Source organism: Ceratotherium simum, chromosome 25 (genome assembly GCF_057802395.1).
Source record: "Ceratotherium simum simum isolate JZ-2026a chromosome 25, ASM5780239v1, whole genome shotgun sequence".
NCBI lineage: Eukaryota > Metazoa > Chordata > Mammalia > Perissodactyla > Rhinocerotidae > Ceratotherium > Ceratotherium simum.
This window is the reverse complement of record NC_141924.1, coordinates 7678885-7702152: the sequence shown is the minus strand read 5'-3', so window position 1 is coordinate 7702152 and position 23268 is coordinate 7678885. Positions and strand designations below refer to the sequence as shown.

At 57.3% G+C, this 23268-nt stretch overlaps 1 protein-coding gene across 1 annotated transcript in view; it reads right to left on the bottom strand.

The window, feature by feature from the left end:
* Positions 1–6667: 6667 nt before the first annotated feature.
* The window catches only part of NFAM1 (NFAT activating protein with ITAM motif 1), a 34074-nt gene continuing 17473 nt past the window's right edge, over positions 6668–23268 (bottom strand). Inside the window, exons 4-6 of the mRNA XM_087448807.1 lie at positions 16871–16969; positions 8560–8646; positions 6668–7167 (exon numbers count right to left, since the gene is read on the bottom strand). Of these exons, the coding sequence (XP_087304933.1) occupies positions 7108–7167; positions 8560–8646; positions 16871–16969 (246 nt within the window). The 3' untranslated portion in view covers positions 6668–7107. The remainder of the gene's footprint in view (positions 7168–8559; positions 8647–16870; positions 16970–23268) is intronic.

Below are 23268 nucleotides of genomic sequence, written 5' to 3'. Positions count from 1 at the left end.
CTCTTCAATCTCCCAGTCCCAGTTTGAACCCAGAAAGTAGACAGCGGAGTCCCAGAGCACTGAGATGTGGGGCGGGAGTGTTGCTGAGGGGCCAGACCAGCCAGGACGGAGTCCCTCCTCAGCCCTCCCAGCGTCCTCTCTTGATCTCAGAAGCAGAGATAAGCCATTGCACAAGGCCGAGGTGCAGGAGCTCAGGGCTCACTGTCACCATTTCTATTTCTGGACCGGGTCACTTGGCTCCGGAGTCTCCTTCCCGCCGGGACTCACCTGCACAGACTTGTCCTAACAGGTCAGGGGGCCAGCAGCTCTCCTGGCTCCACCCCAGACACATGGAGCTTCAGGGCTCCCCAGCTCCCACAGGAGGCAGTAGGCTGTGGGGGCTGCTGGAGGAAGGTGGGGGCATTTGAGGCAGGATCCTGACTGGTTCCCAGAGAGGCCAAAGTAGGGGGCCTTTTTAAGGCTGGAGCAGCCCTGAGCCTCCCCTACCAATCCAGCCACTGTTGGGGTGGCTGTGACCTGGCTGGGACACAAGGGACCCACAAAGAGCTTCTTCAGTGCTCCCACCCTGCACCCCCCGCTGGGCTCAGTCCTGCTGGCTGCTTGGAGGGTCCCAGGCCCCGCTTGGTCAGGGCTGTCTGGGCTAGCCCAGAGGCGGCTGAAGCAGGCGGGAAGGCCAGCTGGTGAGGCGAGGGACAGCAGTCAGGACAGTGCTGAGCCAGCCGAGGTATCCCCTGGCAGTGATAGGGGTTTCTGGGATCAATTAGCAGCAGAACCACCTTAACGGGGCTTGCTGCCCCGCTGCACACTCCGCAGGCACATGCCATCGACCGGATGCTCTGACAGCCTCAGCAGCCAGGAGGTGAAGCGAGGGGCTGCGGCAGGTCTTTCTCCTGTGCCTGTGCCTCGCCTCCAACAGCCTGCACGGAGCCTGCCCCTTCCCATCAGACAGCAGGGCGCTGGCCTTCCAGAACCTGCACTGTCATTGTCTTGCCTCTCCTGGTGTGGACGCAGCAACATGCCTGCCTCAATTTTCACATACGTAAAATGGGTCATGTACTAATTAGACATCACTTCCCAGAAATTGGAAAAAAAATCGTTCTCCCTATTTCATCAAGAACTGGCACTAAATTGCCAGCAAAGGAAAAGGTTCATTTATTCTTTAAACAAATGGTTGTGGAGCCTCTACTCTGAGTCAGGCACAATGAGAGACCAGTAGGCTGTTTGCCATGCACAGGAAGCCCAGAGGCTCCTGGGGGAGATGGGTATGTGTGAACTGATTCAATGCGAGGAGGTCAGAGCAATAGGAGAGGTGAACAAACTGCTTGCTGGGGGAGGGGGTTTTAGGGAGGGCTTCATGGAGGAGGTGGCATTTGAGCAGGAATTCCTGCCCAGGTTCAGAATTGGGGAGTTTGGCACCTTAGGGAATAGCAGCTATGGATGGGAACATGGATGGACCTAGGGGTGACTTTGGGCCAGCGGGAGCTGGTCAGAAATGGGGCTGATGGACTTCATAAGGACAGAACCGTCTGTCTCTTATCCCAGCCCCGGCACAGGGCCTGGTACCTGGTCAGAGCTGGACAAATGTTGTTGAAAGAATAAACGGGTTGTGAGAGCCCTGAGTGCAGGGCTGAGGGGCCAGACCTCCATCCCGTGGACGTGGAAGCCACCGTGAGGTTTGTATAGGGTGTGAGGTGGGGCTCCAACTTCATCCCTCTGCGTGTGGATGTCTAGCACTGTTTGTTGAAAAGACTTGTTTGAATTCTCTTGGCCCCTTTGTTGAAATGAATTGACCATAAATGTAAGGTACTACAGGGTTTTGAGAGGGTGCTGCTGTGGTGACATCTGTGCTGTAGAAAGATCAATGTGGTGGCAGAGGCTGGAAAGGGCTGGAGGGAGGAGGGGTTGGAAGGAGACTAGATGGGTGGGTACCATGCAGGAGAAAAGCAGGTCAGCCCGGGGCCCATGGTGGGGAGCCAGTTACAGGGCTGTGCCCTGAGCCAAGGCTGTGAGGTCAGCCGCAATGTGGTCCCCAGGCCTGTGACACTCACTGGAGAAACGGGATGGGGGCGACAGAGAAAAAGCCCGTGCTCCTCGGCCCCTCAAGGTCCACAAAGTGCTAAAATTAAACCCTCTCCAGACATAGCCATTGCAAGTAGGTTTTCAGGTAATGAGAGGATTGTAAATGGGAAACGATGCCAATTACAGCAGCATTATCTCGGATTATAAAGCTTCCAAGAGGCAGCTCACACCTCCAGGCATGCTGTGCCCAGAAATTTCCAGAGGAGGCTTGGGATCCATGTCCAGGCTGCCTGAAGCCAGGCCCCACAGTGGGTGTGGGCTGCCGGGCCCCACCACCCCTACTGACCTGCCTCATTTCCCCAGGGAGATAGACCACCGCGGGCAGGAGGACACCCCCACCCCCACAAATCTGAGATGCCAGTATGAGCAATAAAGGCTGACAGGCCATCTCTGAAGGAAATTTGTCCCTTCGTGGGCTTCCCCAGCCCTGGGGGCACCGAGTCCCTCTGAGGCTCTTTCTGCCTCCACCCGTACCCCCACTCCCCTGACCTATGGAGGCAGCAGAACTGCGCACAGTTGGAGCCAGCCCAGCGCTGCTCCTTCTGGGCTGTATGGCCAGCCTGCTTCTCTGAATCATAGTTTCTGCTTTGTTAAAATGGGGAGACAAGCCCCCCACTTCGCAGGGTGTTTTCAGGATTAAATGAGATATTGTAGATAAAGAACCCGAGGAATAGAAACCAGTACAACCTCCATGAGTAACAATGTGGCAGTGTCTGCTCAAATGGTTAATGTCCACACCCGGAAAGTTTTGCGGCTATGTGCAAGGATGTTCCCTGCAGCACCTTCTGCGAGGATGGAAAATTGTAAACAACTGAAAAGGCCATTAATAGGGGCCTGATTAAATTAGGACCCATCGGTCCTGTGGAATCCTTTGCTGTAATTAAGGAGTCTGGCAGCTCCCATGTGCTGTCACGGGCAGATCCCCACCACATGGAGCTGAACAAAGCAATTGCAAACAGCACCTACGGAATGATTCTATTGAAGCTTTCAGAACCCCACACAAACACTCTATATCTAATATGTTCGTATATATGCGTATATGCACGTAGATGCAATAAAAACAGCCCGGAAGAAAACACGCCCAAGTGACCCAGTGGTGGTCCCTGTGGGGGGGACTGGGATGGAGGCTGTGAGGTGGCAGGAGCATCAAAGAGAATTTCACTTTGCTGTAGTTTAAGTGTTTTACCACAATATGTGCCCGCATCACCTGCGTAGACACCCACATAAAAATCGCGTGCCAACACCAAGTGCAGAGAGCAGGGCCTGAGCCATGCTCAGTCAAGGCTCAGAGGCCGTAATTCTGCTGGGAGGCCAGGAGGAGCCTAGGAAGGAAGGTGTCCCAGTGCCTCATGCTGATGTCCCAACTCTTGGAGTCTGGATTCAGGGATGAAGAAGCCCCTCAGGTGGACAAGTGACATCCCCTGGCCTTCAAGAGGGACAGAGACACCACTCTGTCAGCCTGGCTGGGCCGAGGCCACGGCCCACCTCTCCTGGCTGAGCGGTCTGCCAAGAAAACTATTGAACTACATAAAAATCCATCCTGGAAATCCCAGAGGCATCCTTAGACTGGAGTGTGGCCTTTAAATTAGAATGTAAAAAAAAAAAAAGGCAGATTTGCCTGTTACTTGATTTCAGGTTAGCGAGGGCCCGTGGTCAAAACGCAGTGGCTGTGCCTGCCTAAGGCACCCCCACCCCCAGAGCCTGTGGGATCCTGCGATATTGGCTGTGAAGGGAACCCCAGCCCCACTCGGTTACTGTGTGTAACCAGCACGTGTTCCCATGGAAACTCTGCTTCGCAGAATCCTCTGGAAATTGTTGCCAAGGAGGGGCCACCGCTTCCCACACCCACTTTGTGTTCCTGGGTTTGGTTTCCAGGGATGATTTTTTCTAGCAAGTGCTGAGAAGAGCGAGAGCAGAGGGGAGGGTTGGAGGCTGAACCGCAGGAAGGGGCAGGATGGGCCATTTCCCACCGAGCCACCACCCTGGAGAGGCCAGTGCAAGCTGAGGGAGTCAGAAGTAGCTGAAATGTTTCAGATGCCCCGAGACTCTGAAGATGGTGGCAGGGCATGACCTAGGAGGCCAGGGCAGGCTCTGCTGAGGAGGGTTGGTGGGAAATTCCCCATCACAGCAAATGCAGGCCAGGCAGAGAGAAGCATCCACTGAGACCCTGACACGCCATCTGCTCCCCGCGGTGGGTCCTCGCAGCAGGGGACAGACTGGAGGAAGCAGTGCCTGAGGCCTGGCCCTCAGGGGCTGCGTTGGGCTTCTCCTACCAGCTCTAAGCCCGGGGTCCACCCTCAGGATGGCTGCCATTCGCCCTTTGGGTCTAAGGCTTCCCTTCACCTGGGTCTCACCTGTTCCCACTCAGGCCCCCTTCCCCCGGGGAGTTTTCCAGCTGGCTAAACTCCTGTCCTCTCTAGCCCCTCCTGAGGCCCCTCTTGGGCCAGGAACACCCCTCCCCTCAACACACACCTCTCTGCTTGCCTTGCCTCCACCCCCAGGTGCTCCCTGTGGGGCAGCCACAAAGCCTGGGTCCCCACCCCTCTGGGAGGCCTGCCCCTCCTTTAGCTGACCCCTCTGCACTGCCCCTGGCAGCCTATTTTTCCTGAAGGATGAGTGAAGAAGGAAACACACCCGCTGAGCCTCTGCATGAGCAGGGAGTCCCCATCTGTCCTCTCGGAGCGACACTGAGCTGTCTTGGTTGTCACTGACACCAAGGCTCAGGTGGACACGCTGCTGGGGGTGGAGCTGGGATTTGAGAGAGACCAGTGGCCGCCCAGCCCCAAAGGACCCCAAGGGCGGTTCCTCTCCCACATCTCCTCCACCCATTCAGAGTCGCACACGAGCCTGCTCTCAAGGAGCTCAGTTCGAGGCCCTCTCTGTCCCCTCCTCCCCCTCACTGCCACCTGCACCCCCTTGAGGTAATCTGCCACCCCTCACCCCTGCACCGCCCACCTCCATGGGCTCTCAGTCCCGGGGGCTGAGGAACAGGTGCTCAGCCTTCTTTGCTCCACACTGGGACTCCCAGAACCTTCGTCCTCCACCCTCCCTTGTGTCAAAGCCCCTCCAAGGGTCCTGTCCTTCTACCCTAACCCTCCTCCTTCTCCTGTTTGCTCACTCAAGACCTCAAAACCTGCTGGCTTCACAGCCCTGCCCTGAACCAGGCTTGGCCACCACGCTGGCAACATCTGTGTCCACAGAGCGATGACAGGTGGGTCCCGTCACCCCCCACCTCTGCCTCAGGCTGTTGGAGTCAGGAGCCTGGAGGGCAGCTCTGCTGGAGGTGGCTTCGCCTCCTCAACAGGCAGCAAGTTCATTAGATCCCAGCCTCCTGGGAAGCAGAGCCCTCTCTGTGCAGCCTTATAGTCCAGCTCAGAGCCCTCCTTTCTGTGTGCTCGCAGGCCGGACCCAGGACAGAGATGGGAGGCTGTGGACTGTCCTGGGGGCTCAGCGAGGCCCAGCACCACCCTAGCAGAGGGGCCGGGGACTTCTTCCAGACGTAAATCTATGTCCACCCTCCACCCCAGCCTTCCTCTCCCTGTGGAAGGGCCTGAGCTGCAGTGCGGAAGGTGCTTCCCAGACCCGGCAGCCCAGTGCTGCTTAGGGGCCAGGGTCAGGGTCCCCCCTCCCCCAACCCAATACATTTGGGATTTGTGTGCGAGGGTGCGCCTCTGGGACCTCTGGGGCAGCCTGGGAGGTGGGGAGGGAGGATTGGCCTGCCCATATTACGAATGAGAAAACAGTGGAAAGCCGAGGGAGGGACTGGGGAGAGCCGACAGCCTGGGGGATCTGGACGTCGGCCCTCATCTGCCTGTGGACTGGGTTCCCCTTTCACTGCGGGCTGCTGCCAGGGTGACATGAGGGGTAATGTGAGCACGTGGAGCAGCAGGAATGGGTCAGGGCCAGGCAATGAGGAGCCACCGTCCACAGGGGCCTGAGCTTCTGCAACATGAAGGGACCCCTCCGTCCGAAAAGCCACGCAGCCAGACCACAATGGAGAGAGCGGTGGCCTCGAGGCAGCAGGGACTAGCCCTGGGCAAGGAGGGAGGGGGCTGGTCTGGCCTCCACCCCATAGTGGGCTGGAGTGGGCAAAAAACAGATAAAGACCGAGGAAGTGGCGGGGTTCAGGATGGGCCAGACGCAGGGGCCTTTGGCGGACTGGGCTTTGGGGTGGAAGGAGGGGGCGCTGAGGCCCTGAGGGGGAGAAGGTGTGAGGCTCAGGGGGGCAAAGCAACTGGCTCAGGGAGTTTGGGGGGCCAGGTCGAGGAGAGACAACATTGGGGTTCTTGTTGGGGGTGGAGAGCTTCAGGCTGCTCGGCTCCTGGTGAGCCGGCACCTCCCCTCCCAGCTCAAAACACGCCCGGATCCCCTTCCTCACCAGCCTGTGCTGGACCCTCCCTGCTCCATGCCTACCCAGCACTCGGCCACCTCCTTGGCCTCCAGCTCCGTCCCTGAGGCCAGTGCAGCCTCTGTGGTTCATTCTTACCCACATCTCACGCTTCCCACACCAGCCCCCTGCTCCCACCCCGTGTGGCTGCCTCGTGCCTTTGGCCTAGCTGGGCAGCAGGCAGGGAGGTGGGGGCGTCTGCATGGTTGATCCTTTATTCACCCGGCCCACCACGCTCTGCACACAGCTCTGACAAGTGTCCCTGGCCAGGTCCCTCCCGAGGAGCCCACAGTCGGCCTTGCAGGCCGTGGTGCAGGCTGGCGTGAACAGAGCCTTCAGGTCTCGAGACGGTGAGGATGTGTGGTGGGGAATGGGTGGTGTCCAAGAGAGCCCTTGAAGACTGAGGAAGGGCCTGCCAGGCAGAGGGAACAGCTTGGGCAAAGGCCTGGAGATGTGGAACACTCAGTGGGGATGGCTGGGGAGCAGAAGGGGAGGTGGAGGCAGACCAGGGCAGGGAGGGCCTTGAATGTGGGGGTGAGGTGATGGGGTGCCCCTGGGGCCTCACTCCTGGTACAGAGCAAGTCCTCTGTGGGGGGGGTGGCTGCCCCTGGGGCCTCTGATGTGGGCAGGGGGAGCTCGTCCTAGAGATTTTCATAGACCATGTTAAATTCACTGTCATCCTTAAATCCGTGCAGTTTCTCCTGGGGGGAAAAAAAAAGACAATGGGAAAGGAAAAGAACAAACTTGCAGTAATTTAGTTTTAGTCAGAGGCAACCAAGCATGTGGTTTCCTGCATGGCTGTGACAGGGAGGCCTGTCCTTGTCCCCAAGCCCACCTCACCATCCTCTTCTCCTAGCCGTCCACGCGACCCCTGCTGTCTGCCCTCCAGGCCCACGAGCCTCCTCTGTCCTGCCTCAGGGCAGGACATGCTCTTCCCTCTGTCTGGGGTACTCCCCTGACCCTGCCTGCTCCCCGACTACCTCCTACTCCCCCTGCAGCGCTCGGCTCAGCCTCCCCGAGAGCTACCTCCCCCAGGACTGGTCTGGTCCCTCGCCGGAGCCCAACTCTCACAGAAGGCTACAAATGTCTCTGTGTGTTTGTCTGGTCCGTGATCCTGTTCCTGCAGACTCGAGGCTCCCAGAGGGCAGGGATGCATCTAGCCATCCTGGCCAGCAGCCCAGGGCCTGGCATGGGGTGGGCACTGCCTGGGATGGCCCACACATCCCCTGACGGTCCCAGGGTGGGGAACCCCTGCTTCCAGTCAGGGCTCAGATCAGGGCTGAGTATACAAAGGGTGTTGAGAATAGGAGATTCAACGAACAGTGCCAGCCTGGGCCTCCTGGGGGTGAGGAGCCCAGACCAGTCCCCTCACTCCTTGTGGGCTCTTCCAAGGTGCCCATGGGCACACCCACCACTCATGGGCTCCTCTACTGGCTTAACAACCCCTTGCACTTTATGGCATCCAAAGCTCTGGTGTAGATGTTATTTAACTTGGAACTCATTTGCATTCAGGGGAAGTTGGATTTGTGGGAAAGTTTTGCTCATCCACTTTACAGATGAGCAAACTGAGGTTTAAGTGAGAATCGTGATGAAGTGATGAGCCTCAGTCCCCATCGTGATGATAACGGAGCCCCAACCAGGCCAGCCTAGGCTGGCGCCAGCTCAGACTCCAGCCCCTGACTTCAGCCAACATCAGCCTAGGGGAAGCTGATGAGAAGCCTAACACCCCCTGCCTGATTGGCCAGTGTAGACACTACACTGGGCCCAGTGGTAGTTATGACTGCTCACATGGGTCCCAGTACAACATTTGATCCTCTGGCAAATCTATGAGGGCAGTGCTGTCAGGGTCCTCAGTTTACAGGCGAGGAGCATAGAGGTTACCCCTTGGCCTGGGCCGCACAGCGGTAAGGGATGGAGCAGGGGCACAAACCCTCCAGTCCTCCCAACCACCAGGCCAGCTGCCCTGGGAGAGGGCTCTGATTCCACAGCCGGTGACTTCCTCTCGTTGTCCCATTCACCCCCATTTCACAGGTGAGGAGCCGGTCAGATGGAAGGAGAGGAGGGGCCAGGGTGGCTGCCCCACCCCTGCGTACCTGGGAGAGGAGCCTCTGGGTGGAAGGCGGGCTGCTGGCCTCACTCTCGATGCAGGAGTAGACCTCGGTCTCTCGGCGCTGCAGGGCCTGCAGTAGACGGTGTGAGGGTCAGAACAGGTGAACCGAGGGGCAGGGCAGCCGGGCCTCCCAGCCTGTTATGAACCACCCCTGCTTGCGGGAGCCATGGGCTGGGCAGAGCCCTGAGGGCCGTAGCCTGTGAGGGGACACCCACCTTGCCAAGCCACACCACCCATGGCCACAGCGCTGCACCTCTGCGTCTGCCATTCCCTCTCAGAGCCACCTCACCCCTTTCCCACTTGTAAAGGGTGACCCCTCTCTGTGCCCCTGCCACCTCCCTCACACCACCTCTGGCTCGGCCCCGGCGGGCTCTCTCTCGGCTTCCACCTGGCTGGTAGGAGGAGGGCCCAGGCCACTCCCACATTCCCTGCTTGCCCTCAGGCCCTCAGGACACCCATGGCCATGGCTCAGATAGGATGACCTCCTGGCATCCGCCCTCACTCCCCCAGTCCAAAGCCTCCACTCCTGTGAGGGTCCCATTCACCCATCCACCCCTCTAGGTCTCCCTTGACCCCCCATTGCAACCTGTGCTCACGGATGACCTAGGCACCCATGAGAGTCACACTCCTCTCCCATCAAGCTGTGCCTGGCTTGTCTCTGGTCACTGAACCTACGGCTGTGCTTGGCACACTTGGAGAACAGCACCAAATGAGCTAGGATGAGGGGGCTCCTCGCTCACCTGGGGATCTGTCTTGGGGCCACACTCCCTCTTGGCCCAGCTATAAGCAGCCTGACCAGAGGCCTCAGGATGGTAGAAAGAACCAGGGCTTTGAAATCAGACAAGACTAGGTTCAACTCTCAGCTCTGACAACTGCCAGCCGTGGGCAACCTCTGAACCTTGCCTCAGTTTCCTCATCTGTAAAGTGGGAATAATCATATCTAGCAGGCTCAATGCCTGATTAAATGATATATTGTGTATCAAGAGCCCAGCACAGGGTCTGGCAAACAGTAGATGCTGAATAACTGTTGAATGATCATCAAGGGAGGCTTGATGCCTCCCTCCCCTCTCTGCAGTGACGGCCTGGACACTCCCTCAGACCCTGATGGGCACCGGAGTCCCGTGTGAGGTGCAGATGCTGCTCTTTGGGGTTGTTGGAGCAGAGCTACCAACAGCCTAAGCAAAAGGCAGGAGCCTTTCCTTCCCGCATGTACATGTCATATGGATGCCGGCTGGTTGCCAAGGAGGTGGTTTCCCTGGCAACAGGCAAGCAGGGGTTGCTGAGGCAGGCTGGAGAGACAGGTGGTGCTCTGAGGCAAGAGGAGGGAGGGGAGGTGGGGAGGGGAGGAGGGAGGGAGGGAGGTGCCCAAGGGTAGCAGGGCATGAAACCCGGTAATAAACCATTCAGCACCTGGTGGACCTTCAGTTCAAGCACATCACACAGGGACGGCAAGGCAGCCCTGGGGGCCAACTCAAGGGGCTTCTGAGTCAGAAAGAGGGTAGATCTTGGGAAAAGGGCTTCCAATCTGCCTCCGGGTAGGGAAGGGGGCAGGGCCACCCAAAGGAGGAGCCGCATTTCCAGAAGGCAACTTCCAAGGCCTGCTCTGGCCTGTCGGGTCTTCCTGCCTGCCCAGGGCACCAGCCACCATCAGCAAGCCTGGCACACAGGATGGGGATCTGCTCTTCAGCAGCCCTGTGCCCCCACCCTCTGTCCACTCAGGCCTGGCTCTCCGTGGATCTGACAGCCTCTCCAAGCTGGACGTTTCTGGTCACAGAGAGAAGAGAGGAAAAGGGCCTTTTTGCTGACATCTCAGCAGGGGAGCAGATCTGGGGTCCCCCACGTGGTTCCCTTCTCCCTCGTGTCCAGCTCACATGGGTTGCCCACCACACATGAGCCCAGAGAGGCCCAGAGACATCTCAGGTCACACAGCCTCTCAGTGGTAGAGCCAAGATTGGCACTCAGGCCTCCTGCCCCCAGCTCCGCGGGCTCCCACCGTCCCGGGCATGCGGCCAGGGAATTTCTGAGCCAGAGAAGAGCTCCCTGCCCTGGGACCCCGCAGGCCTCTGACCCACACTGGCGGGTGGCCATGCTGTGGGCAGGAGCAGCTGTGGGGCTGAGGGCAGGGGAGGCTGCAGAGGTGGCTGCCAATTAGCAGCTGCTGAGTGAAGCCTTTGACAAGTCCTGACCCGATGGCTGCATTTGCATTCAGGCTGTGACCCGCATCACTAGGCTGGGAAATGCAGGGTGCCCTTGTCAACAGAGGCTCTGAACCAGACCCTCCGGGCGCGCTTGGTGATGGGGACTGCCTCCCTCAGGGCATGCCTGCTGGGAGAAGACTGCCCAGGCCTCTGCAGGGGCTGCCCTGGGCTGGGTGGCGCTGGGCTGGGACTGAGCCGGGCCTGGGCTGTGCTGCGTTGGGGCTGGACGAGGCAGCGCTGGGGCAGTGCTGGGGTGTGCTCTGCTGTGCTGTGTGCTTCCTCTGCTCTGGGCCAGGACTGCCTGTGCTGGGCTGTGCTGGGCTAGGGCCGTGCTGGGCTAGGGCCGTGCTGGGCTATGGTATTCTGGGGCTGTGCTGGGCTGGGGCTGTGCTGGGCCGTTTTGTGCTGTTCTAGAGCTGTGCTGCGCTATGCTGGGGTTGTGCTGTGTTCTGCTCTGTTGGGCTGGCGCTGGTCTGAGCTGAGCTATGTGGTGCTGTGCTGGGCTGGGTTGTGTTCTGTTTTCACATGCTGTGCTGGGCTGTGCTGGGCTGGGGCTGTTTGTGTGGGACCCAGGCCCTCCAAGTCCTTTGCCTCCTGCTGCCTAGGGGGCAATGGTGCTGCCCTGAATGGTCATCAGCCCTGGCAGAGGTTAGGTCAGTGCCAAGGCCTTCCTCCAGGTGGGCTGAGGCCAGAGCTGGAGTCAGCTGCCCAGGGCCAGGGCCTAATCTGAGTGAGGGTCCCCCTGTAATACCGTGACCACGGAAAGAGAGCTGCACTCTCATGGGCACCTGCGTGTAGAGACCTGCATGGTGCACCCTGGAGGCAGATGGGTGAGACCTGGGTGTTGTTCAGAAAGGAGTGGAGGAGGAGCGCCTCTGCCCTGGGTCAAGGTCCTGGCATGTCTGAGTGACGGCCCCCTGCAGAGACAGGAGCCCAGGGAGGCAGGGCTGGGATGGGTCCCCGGGAAAGGAGGAGCTGGCGATGGGGAGCCACTGGAGGTCTCTGAGTGGGAGGCGAGAGCATCAGCGGTGAGTTATAAAGGTCCCTCCTGCCGCAGAGAGGAGCGGGAGAGGCTGGAGGTGGAGAGCAAGAATGAGGGCACTGGGCCATGCAGAGGCAGCAACAGAGCTGAGGGGAGGTGTCCAAGGGCCGCCGAGGGAGGGTCAAACCACAATGCCGATGCCCTGCATTTGCCACGGGGGCCCGCTCTGGGCCCAGCCCTGAGCCCCACAGAACCCCGGGTGAGAACAGTCCTCCACTCATCCGTATGGCAGTTGATGGCTGAGCACCTACTGTGTGCCCGGCACTGGGCTGGTGCGGGGGAGGGGTGTGAGACAAACCACAGTCACAAAGTACATCGTGGCCAAAGGGCCATGGAGAGACACAGAGAAAGAAGATAGGGAAGTTGGGGTCATGGAGGGGAGAGGGGAGGTTGCAGTTTTAGAAGGGAGGTCAGGAAAGGCCTCACCGCAAAGGTGCCGTCTGAGCAGAGAGCTGAGGAGTGAGGGAGCAGCCCCGGGACAGCTACAGAAAGGACACTCTGGAGCAGAGGACATAGCCAACACCAAGGCCCTGTGGCGGGGCATGCCTGGTGTGTCTGGGGAGCAGCAGGGAGGCCAGTGTGACTGGAGCAAGTGAGTGAGGGGGAGAGACGGGGTGGAGAGACACGTGGACATCAGCGGGCTCTGACGTGGACTCTGAGTGAGACAGGAACCTTTGGAGAACTGCAGCGGTCACGAGAACGTGCCTTGCAGACCTCAACTCCAGGGATCAGCATTGACCATGAGCCCTAGCTGCAGGGCTCTGAAACCCATCATTACATGTGCATGGAGGCCACACGCCCCGTGGGCTACTCCCAGACAATGGCTGAGTATGGCAGGGATGCTGTCACAGCCTCCCGCCCTGGGAGACACGGGGCTCCCCCGACTTGGGTGCTCCCAAGGGCCTTGCTGAACCTTGCCTAGACTGTGTGGCGATCAGTGCTCCCTCTCTGCCTTCCTTTCCCCATCCTTCACTCAGGACCACATCCACATCAGTCTGATGGCTCTCCCAGTCATCCCCATTTGCTCTCACAGGTGGTTTCCCTAACAAAACTATCGCACATGTAAGCCCGGTTTAGTGTCTGCTGCTCGGAGGACCTAGACTCGCCAAGGGCTCTGAGCAGAGCGGACTGTGATCTGTCTACGGTTGGACAGGTTCACTCCGGCTGCTGCCAGGTGGAGCACAGACTGTGGGGCAAGGATATTATAGGCCAGCTGATTAGAAACAAATTGCAGGACTCCAGGCAAGCAATGGTGTGGCTCCCACCAGCGTCAGCCCTGGAGGGTGGAAGGGTCGGATTCCGGATATGCTTTGAAACAAGATGTGCTGATGGGTCAGATACGAACGGTGATAGAAAGAGAGAAGGAAAGTTCAACTTCAAAATTTTTAGCCTGAGCCACTGGAAGGATGGAGCGATCATTCACTGCGGTGAGGAGGGCTGTGGGAAGAGGCACTTTGATGGTAAAGAATTGGAGTTTGGTCTGAGATAGAAGCCAATGAGACGTCCAAATGGGGTTGCCTGTTCAGAGGAGATTTCTGGGCTGGAGATATAAATTTGAGAGTTGTCGGAGTGTAGATGGTCTCAGAACCTTGAGGCTGAATGAGATCACCCATGGGGCAGGGAGTGAAGATCAAAGAGAAAGGGCCCCAGGGACTGGACTCCAATGTTTTAGTCAGGGTTCCTAAGGAGAAAACAGTGAAGGAGGCAGAGGAGGCATGACAGTGAGATGGGGGCATCAGGAGAGTACGGAATGTTCTGGAAGCAAGTGAAGAAAGTGTGTCAAGGAGGAAGGAGAGCTCAATGGTGATCTCCTGATGCCGCTGATTTGTCAAGGAAGATGAGGACCAAGAACTGACCATTGGATTTCACAATGTGGAGGTAAATGGTGACCTTGAGAAGGAAGGTTTTGGTGACGAGGTGGGCAGAAACCTGACTGAGTGGGTCAGAAAGAAGAGAGAGAAACTGCAGACAGAGTCTTGACAATTCTGTTATAAGGAGTCGTGGACAAAGTGCAGAGTTGCTAGAGGGGGACGCAGGCTCAAGATACAGAATTTAAGATGGAAGAAATCACAGCATATTTGCAAGCTGCAAATGTAATATTGTACCATTAGTTCCATTTTACAGATTATGGAACCAAGACTCAGAAAGTTTGAGTCATAGAGCCCGTGAACAAAAGAACCAGGCTTTGACCCCTAGTCTATCTGACCCCCCCCACATCCACCCTCCTTAATATGTCAATTTTTGAAACAAATTGGAGTAGTATAGCTTTTTTTTATGATCATGAGCATTTTTCCACATGAATAAAAAGCAAAAACTGATGTAATTAAAATGAGAAATATACAAATCTACAATCGTATGGGCAGATTTTAACTCATTTCTCTTAACATCTGATAGACAAAAAAATCAATAAGGATATGGAATATTTTAACAACATGATCAACAAACTTGACCTAACTGACATATACAGAACACTCACTCAGTCATGCACATGACCACTTCTTTTCAAGTGCACACAGAATATAAGCTGAACCACAAAGCAAGCCTTGAAAGACTTCAAAGGATTAAGGTCATACAGAATATATTCTCTGATCACAGTGGAATTAGTGAGAAATAAAAAAATAGAACAACAACTAGAAAATAATTAAGCATTTGAAAATTAAGCAAAACACTTTTAAATAATCCATGGGGCAAAGAGGAAATCTCAATGGAAAATTTAAACTGAAAGATAGCAAAAATATAACATACCAAAACTTGTGAGATGCAGCTAAAGCATACTTAAAGAGAAGTTCATAGCCATAAGCACATAAATTAGAAAAGAAGGCAGATTGGAAACCAATGCTCTAAGTCTCCATCCAAAGAAAGTAGAGGAGGAACATATAAAAATCCTTCCCTGGAGGTTGGTAACAAGACAAGGATGCTGTCACCACTCCTGGTCATCATCGCACTGGAAGTCTGAGGCAGTGCAATAAAGCAAGAAAAGAGAAGTAAAATGTGTGAGCATTGGAAAAGGAGAAATGAAACTTCCTATTATTCATAGGTGACATGACTGGGTTTGTAGAAAATCCAAAGGAATTTACAGAGAAACTATTAGAAATAATGAGTGAATTCAGCAAGTCAATATAAAAAAGTCAACCATATTTCTACATACCAGCAATAGACAATTAGCAAATGAAATTTAAATGGGGGCAACACCTGTCACCTGAAGCCCTGTGATAAGGATTAATGAGATAATGGGTGTAAAGTCCTACCACAGTGCCTGGCACATAGTGGGACTCAGCACATGGTTCCTAATATCATCATCACTGATGTTAATGTCATTCTTATCTGCCCAGGTCCAACTCCAGCTGGCGGGGACCGGACTCAAGGGCGAGCAAATTCTGTGGCCCCCCTTCACATCTCCTTTCTGGTCCTAAAACCTCTTGAAGCCACTCTGCAACCCTGCAGGGCAGTTGGGCCTCTTCCCCCCACTCCAGAAAAGTCGGCCTGAGCCTCCGAGAAGTCTAAACACCGGCGAGCAACATGTTCCATGCAAAAGTATGTTTCTTCCATTAAAAATCATCTTGGAGAAGGATATTTATTCATGTGGAAAAGATGTTCATGAGATATTGTAACATGAACAAAAATAGCTGTGCTACTCCAATAAAAAAAAAAGTGTGTGTGAGTGCGTGTACGGGTCTCTTTGTATGTATTTATAGAAAAAAAGACTGGAAGGTATAGAAGTCAATGTTACTAGTATTTATCCTGGAAGAAGATAGGCCTGGGATGATGGTTATTTTCTTCTTTTTGATATATATATAGAGACATCTCACATATGTGAGTGTGCGTGTGCGTGTGTCTGTATGGAGAGAGAGAGAAATGTTTTTATTTAACAGCTGACACCAGCATTCCTCATAGGGAAAATACCAGGGTGACCTGCTGGGAGAGAATATGGGGAAGTCTGGGCCCACTTTGGAAGCAGGGGCTGGGGGAAATTCCCTGGGTGGAGGGGTGACGGTCCTTCGAGGGCTGGCCGAGTCATGTTCCATTTGGAGCTGTCAGCGCTCCCCCACAGGGACACCCCCTTGGCCTCATCATCCTCATCTGCCCCATCCTCGGTGAACGGGGTCATATTCCGAATGCCCTGTGTACGGGGTTTTGTGGAGATTGAGGAAGGACTGGAGTTTCATGTGTGAGTCAGGGTGGTGGGGACAGGAACAGAATCCCAGCCCAGAGGCAGCCAGAGGATGCGCCCCGGGGGAAGCTGCAGGACCCCACAGGGCTTTGTGCCTCCAGATGTGAAGCCAAGATCCCAACCTGGCGGTTCTCGATCTCACGGAGTCAGGACCCCACTAACACTGAGCTGCGTTTGTTTGTGCTTTCTCTACAGTGAGCATATGTTACTTGTGGGACTAAAATAGACATAACTTAGAAAGAACGTTTGTCATCTTCCCAGCCACCGGGCAGAGTGGCCAGCCGGGCACGAGGCTGAGCCTCTCCCAGGATGATCAGGAAGAGTGTGGCAGTGACGGACAGTGCTTACGACACAAGGAAACAGTGCCCCAGCCCGTGTCTCTCCTTGATCGTAGAGAAAAAACAATGTCTGTGTGTGGAGAAGGGGGAGTGTGAAGAATTGAGGATCGTTGATGTGTGAAGGGCGTGGGATGGTGCCTGACCTTTTTCCTCTTTTTGTGGTTCTTGTTGCTGCTGTGATGTTGTTTGTGCAACAAAAACAGGAAGGAGTTAGTGAGCTGGTCAATGTCATTTGGTCGGATGAAGAAACTGTCTTCATTCCTCACCAACTCACGCCCTTGCTCCCCCTCATTCCAGAAGTAAAGGGATCTGCCAGGGAGGGGAACGGGGCAGCCCCTCGCGTCTAGGTGCCTGCCGGGGGGCCAGGGGCCACACACACGTCATCTCGGCTCACCCGCATAGAAACTCCACCAGGCAGGAGTTCTTGTCCCCAGTTTCCTCTGGAGGCTCAGAGAGGTCACACAGCTGGTGCACGACCGAGCCAGGGAACCAGACCCTGAGTCAGGCCTGAGAGAGGTGGAGGGAGCCCAGGCCCCCAGACTCACCGTGTAGACAGATTCAGGCGCAGGCTGCTCCCGGCTGCTGGCAGCGCTGGGAGCCGGGCACTTCTTGGCGGGGTGCTTCCGCCGAGCCTGCATCTGTTTCTGTGAGGAAAGGAGTCAGGGCTGTCAGGGCTGAGACCAGCGGCTCCCCTGTCTCCACCCACACACACAGACCCCGCCCCCCAGGGGAGGGACCGCAGACAGTCGTGAGGCCACACAGAAGCTGACCACTCAGCACCTTCCGCCCACCCTCTCCAGGGAAACCTGGCAAATGCCTCCAAGACCTACATCAGGCCATTCACCTGCCTGGAGATACAAGAAACGACAAAGACCCCCATGAGGCATTGCCCGAGACACAGCGCCTGGCCCAGGGGAGCAGGCACTGCAGGTACAGTGCTGGTGTGACATGGTCCCCGGCTCCGGAGCCGACTGTTGTGGTGGTCCTGAGCGCATGCCAGCCAGACCAGGTGTCCAGTCCCGCTCTGCCCCCCACTGGCTCTGTGGCCTCGCACAAGCCACTTACCCTCTCTGGGCCTCAACTTCTTCAGCAATAACCCTCCTTTGTGAGATTGCTGCAACGACTCAGGGAGGTGACGAGGGGTAAGTGCTTGGCACTCAGGTGGCACTCAGATGGCCCTTGGCCAACCAACAACACTGGTCAGGCACCTCTTGTTAGCCAGGGGCTATGAAGAGGTGGACACCGTCCCTGCCCTCCCCGACCTTAGGACCCAGTGGGGAGACGGACAATGAACTAGCAGTTTGCTGACCAACAGGGGTGCAGCCTCGGGCGCACGGGGAGGGAACGAGCGCCTCACCCGGCAGGAAGGGATGTTTAAGACCCGAGGGCTGAGAAGTTGGTTTGGCAGGAGAGGGAGGAGAGGCAGAGGGAATAGCATGTGCCAAGGCTAAAGGTCTGGAGGAACTTAAAGATGGTCAGTGTGGCCAGAGAGAGGCGAATCTGCCCGGGCTGGGTCAGGACGGCTGGGCAGGGCCGCGCGAAGAGTGTAGATAGTGGAAACCATCTGAGGGCCCTAAGCAGGAGGCGCCAGGATCCGAAAGCAGTTTCCGAAAGTGCATGCTGGCTGCTGTGTGAAGCACTGAAGGTGGTCCTAGAGGCAGGGGCAGTGGGCCTGCAGGGAGGCTAAGGCTCGGGGACAGGAGGACAGTCAGGAGGCGGTGCAGTCAGCTCCTCCCAAGGCAGAGGGAGGCCATCCGGACGTGCCCCCTCATCGCAGGCACCACACTGCCAACAGTGGAGCAACAACAGCCTCATCTCGGGGCAGGAGCTAATTAAAAACCCTGGCCGCCTGCCAATCCCCAACCCATTTACTCAGGATTAGCTCTTGAGAGCTACTTAACTCTCAGGCAGAAGCCAGCACCACCCCCAGTCACAGCATAATAATGGCTCAAGACGATGGAGCCTCACCGGGTGCCAGGTGGGCTCTAAACGCATTGCCTACCTCATCTCATGTGCCCCTCAACCAACCTGCAAGACACGTCTTCGTATCGTCTCTGTTCCCGTACATTAGGACGTGAAAGCTCAGAGAGGGCAGGCAACTGGCCTGGGGCCACAGAGCCAGAAGTGGTAGAGGCAGGATTTGAACCCAGGTCTGTGTGATTCACCAAGATGCTGACTTGATGGTACCTGGAATTTCCCTCCTGTTTTGTTTGAATGTGTAGGTCTCACGGACAGTTAGATAGGTGCTGGCATCAGTGCAGCACTTGACAGTTTACAAAGGACCTTAGGACTTGTGGTTATTTTCATAATAGCCTGAGGAGGTGGGCATGGAATTCCCACTTTACAGAGGGGGAAACTGAGGCTTGTCCAGAGAGTCAACGACTGCCCCCTGATGGAGCCCAGATGGCTTGCTCTCAAATCTAGTGCCCCTCCCCGGGCCACCTACTTCTTGAGGGGTCTGTCACAGTCAGGGGGTGTGCCTTTCCTCAAGATAGCCAGGGGGCTGGTGCCTCTCCCCTCCCTGAGCCAGTGGTCTGGACCCTGCCAAGACTGGTGGACATGAGCTCATGGCAGGGCCCTCCTGGACCCCATGGTGAGCAAGACCCAGGCCAGGCCTCATGGCTCCTAATGAGACTGGGGGGGCCGCTGTAGGGCCGTGGGAAGGAGCCCCAAGTCTGCCTGGGGGCTGGGGCAGACTTCTCAGGGCTTGCGCTATCTCCTGAAGATAGGAGAGGAGTCTGAGAAAATGTCCCGGGCCGCGGGAACAGCCCATGGAGTAGCAGCCCGAGTCAGGGACACGCAGAAGGGTGGACAGCCAGAAAGCAGTCGACAGAAGTAAAAGATGAAAGGAGATGGGCTGGGAGGCTGGTGAGGGCGGGCCCACGAAAGGCGGGCCGCCACAGTCCCTACTTGAGGAAGCAGTCAGATTGGGTCAGATTTGCATTTTATAAGGCTCCCTAGCTGCCTCAGCTGTGGGTGGATTGAGAGTTGGGAGGGGTGGTAAGCAGAGGAGGCAAGAGACCTCCAGGAGGGGCAGGCCTTCCGGGGGGAGATGAGGAGACCTGGGCTGTGGCCAGGGGTCCTGTGGAGCACGGAGGGAGCCTCCCTTGAAAAATCAGATGGCTGCATTTTGTTACCAGAGTGCGGATGCTCCACCCCTGGGAGCCAGCCTTGCCCCCTCAGGGTGCCCTGTCCCAGGCCATCCATATATGTCCTTCCAATTGTGATTTTCAAATGAATAAACCAAGCAATGTGGCCATCAGCAGCTCAGGAAACCTGTAGAGCCTCAGTTTCCCCGTCTGTAAAATGGGAGCGACACTGCCGCCTTGCCCTCATCACAGCCTGGCATCTCCGACTCATCTCTCAGGTCTCAGTGCTCACTCACCCCATCATTCCTTCCACAAGCACCTCCTCTGCATCAGGCTCCCCCAGGCACTGGGAACACCAGTGCCCTCTGGGGCTCACGCCCTGGTTGGGGAGATAGCTGTGAACACATAGTAAGGGTGTGGGGAGCAGAGGGGGAGGCAAGCGTGGAAGCAGGGAGACCATATTCCTGGCAAGGAGTGATGGAGCCCCGGCCTGGGGGATGGGGGTAGGGGAGACGGGGCTAGATCCTGGATAGACTGTGGGCAGGACTTGCTGGGGGATCAGCTGTGGAGGGAGAGAGAGGAGCCGAGCTCAACTCGGGTGCTTTGGGCCGGAGCATCTGGGGGCGTGGTGCCATTTGCCAAGATGGGGCAGACGCAGGGGGCAGACTCGGGGGACCGAAGCGTGCTGTTCTGGACGAGGTAGGTGCAAATGCCCTTAGGGCCCCACATGGAGTGGACGTGGTCTGGAGCTCAGGGAGGGGTCTGGGCAGCACCAGTGGGCGGGGAATGTAACTCCTAGGAACAGAGAAGTCATCGGGGAGAGTAGACAGAGCAGGAAGAGCTCTGAGGAGGGGGCCCGGGACACGCCGATGTGTACAGGCCACAAAGACGTGGGTGACCTGGCACAGGGCCGCTGGGGGCCTGGAAGCAAGGGAAGGAGTGTGCCGTGGAGGAGGGAGAGAGCTGTGTCAGATGCTCCGAGAGGATGAGGATGGATGGGCATCAGAGGCTGCCTGCTCCAGGAGCGAGCCTTGACCCCTCCAGCGGGGTGGAAGCTCTGCACCTGCTTTCTCGGGCAGGAATCATCTGCCCCTTCTGGGTCAGTAGCTGCGGGCTTGGATTCATTTACATTCGCAGCCGCTCTGCTCCTGGGGTCCTCCAGGCCTCCTCGGGCCTCTCCTCTCAGCCCCCACGGCCGGCTGCCTGGCCTGGTCTCCGACTGGAGGCCCCCACTGCACACTCCGTTCCTGTGCTCAGATCACGATTCAGACCAGCTGGCCTGGGAGGGGACAAGTCACCCGCAGCCATCCAGCTCCGAGGTGGCTTCCACAGGGTCCGCATCCCGAATGTGGATCCAGCTCCAGGGAGCTCCGGGGACTTCTTTGGCCACACAAACCCAGCAGCGGCTTCTGGCCTTCCGAGTTCTCTCTCCCACAAGGCCAGGCTCTCGTCCAGCCCTTCCTCCCCCAAGTGCAGGGAGGGACAGCAGGAAGCGCCTGTGCATTGTGCTCCTGCTGTGGGTCGGGCACCCAGCTTGTGCCTCCAAACTCTGTCTCTTCCACGCTTTCCGTGTGAGGGGGGGATCTATCTTTATCCTCATTGCTGGGGGAGGAAACTGAGGCTCGGGGAGGGTCAAAACTTGACAAGAGGGCGGGGGCTGTGTCTGTCTTGCTTTCCTGTGTCTGGCACTTAGCCCAGCGCCTGGCACATACTAGATATTCAACGGCTATTCCTGGAAGGAGAGGAGAGGAGGCGAGAGGGAGGAGGAGGAGGGAGGGGAGGAGTCACCGAGGCCACGCCGCAGGGTGAGGGGCTGGGATGGGAAGGCCAGCAGGGGCTCTGGGGTTTGCCCCTTCTCACCTCCTCCCAAGCCTCCGCTGAGCACCCCCTCTGCGCCAGGTGCCTTCCTGGCCTCGCAGGACACTGAGGTCCAGTCGTTACAGTCCCGTTTTGGCAGAGCGGGAACTGAAGTGGGGGCTCAGGTCAAGGTCACACCTGGCCCGCTCTGGCCCTCGCCCGCTGAGCTTCACGCCCATGGCAGGCACTTGTACGGACACTCACATAAGCCTGGTGTAGGGGCCCACAGGCCAGCAAGGGCCCCTCATTGCCCTGCCTGAAGTGCAGTTTCTGTCCACGCCCACGTCCCAGCCTGGGCGCCCTGTCCAACACTGGTGGCTGCTCAGTAGGTGTTTGCTGAGTGACCAACAAATCAAGAGCTGTCCTGCCTGTTCCCCTCATGGAAGCAGCAGGTGTGGGGAGGGAAGGTACTGAGGGGGTGGTTGGGGTGTGTGAAAAGGAAGAGCCTGGGCTGGGTGTACAGTTGGCGCTCAGTACATGCTGGCTGAGGGAGCAAAGGGGGCCCCGTGGGGCTGGGTCTCTGTCCTAATCCTGGGATTCGTGGTTCCCACCCCTCTTCTGTCTTCCTGCTCTGCTGTTCCTGTGGCCAGGCAGGAGGTGGGGGACTGAGGACCACTGAGGGGGCAGGGCCCTCCCTGGGCCTCCCGGCAGAGCCCAGCGCCTGGGCGGAGTGAAGGGCGCTCCCTCTGCAGCTCGTTAGAGGAACGAGGCCAAATCAGGAACAGGTCACACCAGGGTCATGCCTCCCATCTGTGGCGTCCCGAGGGGGTCACAGGATAGGAGAGGAACTAGAGGGGTGGCTGAGGCTGTCACCCGGGCTCCAGCCCACAGAAGGCAGGAGAGGCAGCCTCCAGAGGGCTCGTGGCGGAGAAAGTGGCCCTGCTCGCCGTCTTCTATAGCCTTGAGGCCTTTTTTGGAAGAGCCATAATGTCTCAAGCCTTGAGGCAAGGGTAGGAAACCGAGGCCAGGTTCGAGTCCCAGGCCTGCCTGTACTGGCTGTGTGGCTCAGGCAAGTCCTCACCCCTCTGACTCCGGGCTGCCTCACCCGTTCTTCCATCCCACCCATGTCTGCTGGACCCTCACCCCACAGGCCCTGTTCTAGAGGGACCCAGGCTCAGTCCTTCCCCCCGAGGGAGCAGAGCAGACCTGTAAACAGTGGGCTCTAGCAGACTGCGTGTCATCTCCTCAGAGAACCCCGTGGGCCCCACCTTCTCGCCACTTCCCCTGCAGCCACCTTAGTCCCAGCCACTGTCACCTGTGCCTGGACTATTGCAGTAGCCCCTCACTGGGTCTCCCTTCCCCTGCTTCTCCTCACAGCAGTCAGAGGCTCCATCAGAATCTCAGTCTGATCCTGCCCGCCTCTTTCCCTCCAATGGCTCCCAGCTCACTCAGAGTAAGAACTCAAGTCCATTCAATGGCCCTCACCCTAGCCTCCCACCTCCACCCTCCCTCCCTTGCTCTGCACTCAGGCCACACCACCACGCAGGCCTCCCTGCAGCTCCTGGGATGCTGCCAGCACACTTCTGCCTCAGAGTACCTGCACCTGCTGTTCCCCTGCCGAACACACTCTTCCCAATGCCCGCCTGCCTCCCTTCCTTCTGAGTGCGGAGTGGGGAGGCCCTCCATGACCCTCTATTTAAAACAGCAAGCTCCCCCGTTCCCACACTCACTACTCTCCTCTTTGCTGTGTTTCCCCAACACTTAGCACACTGCTACGCTACCTATTCACTTGTTGGTTTCTGTCTGTCTCCCCTCAGCTGCAATACAAGGCGACGAGGGCAGGGATTTCTTGGGGGTCCAATTTGGTCGTTGCTGTATCCCCAGGGCCTGAACAGGGCCTGGAATGCTGTAGGTGCTCAATAAATGTTTGCTGAATGAATGAACACATGAATTCCCATCTAAGGGGGCCTTCCATGGGTGTGGACAGGGTCTGGCCCTTTGGGTGCAGGGCCTCAGCCTTCTTGGACCAAGGAGCCCCTTGCGGTGCTGCCGGAGCC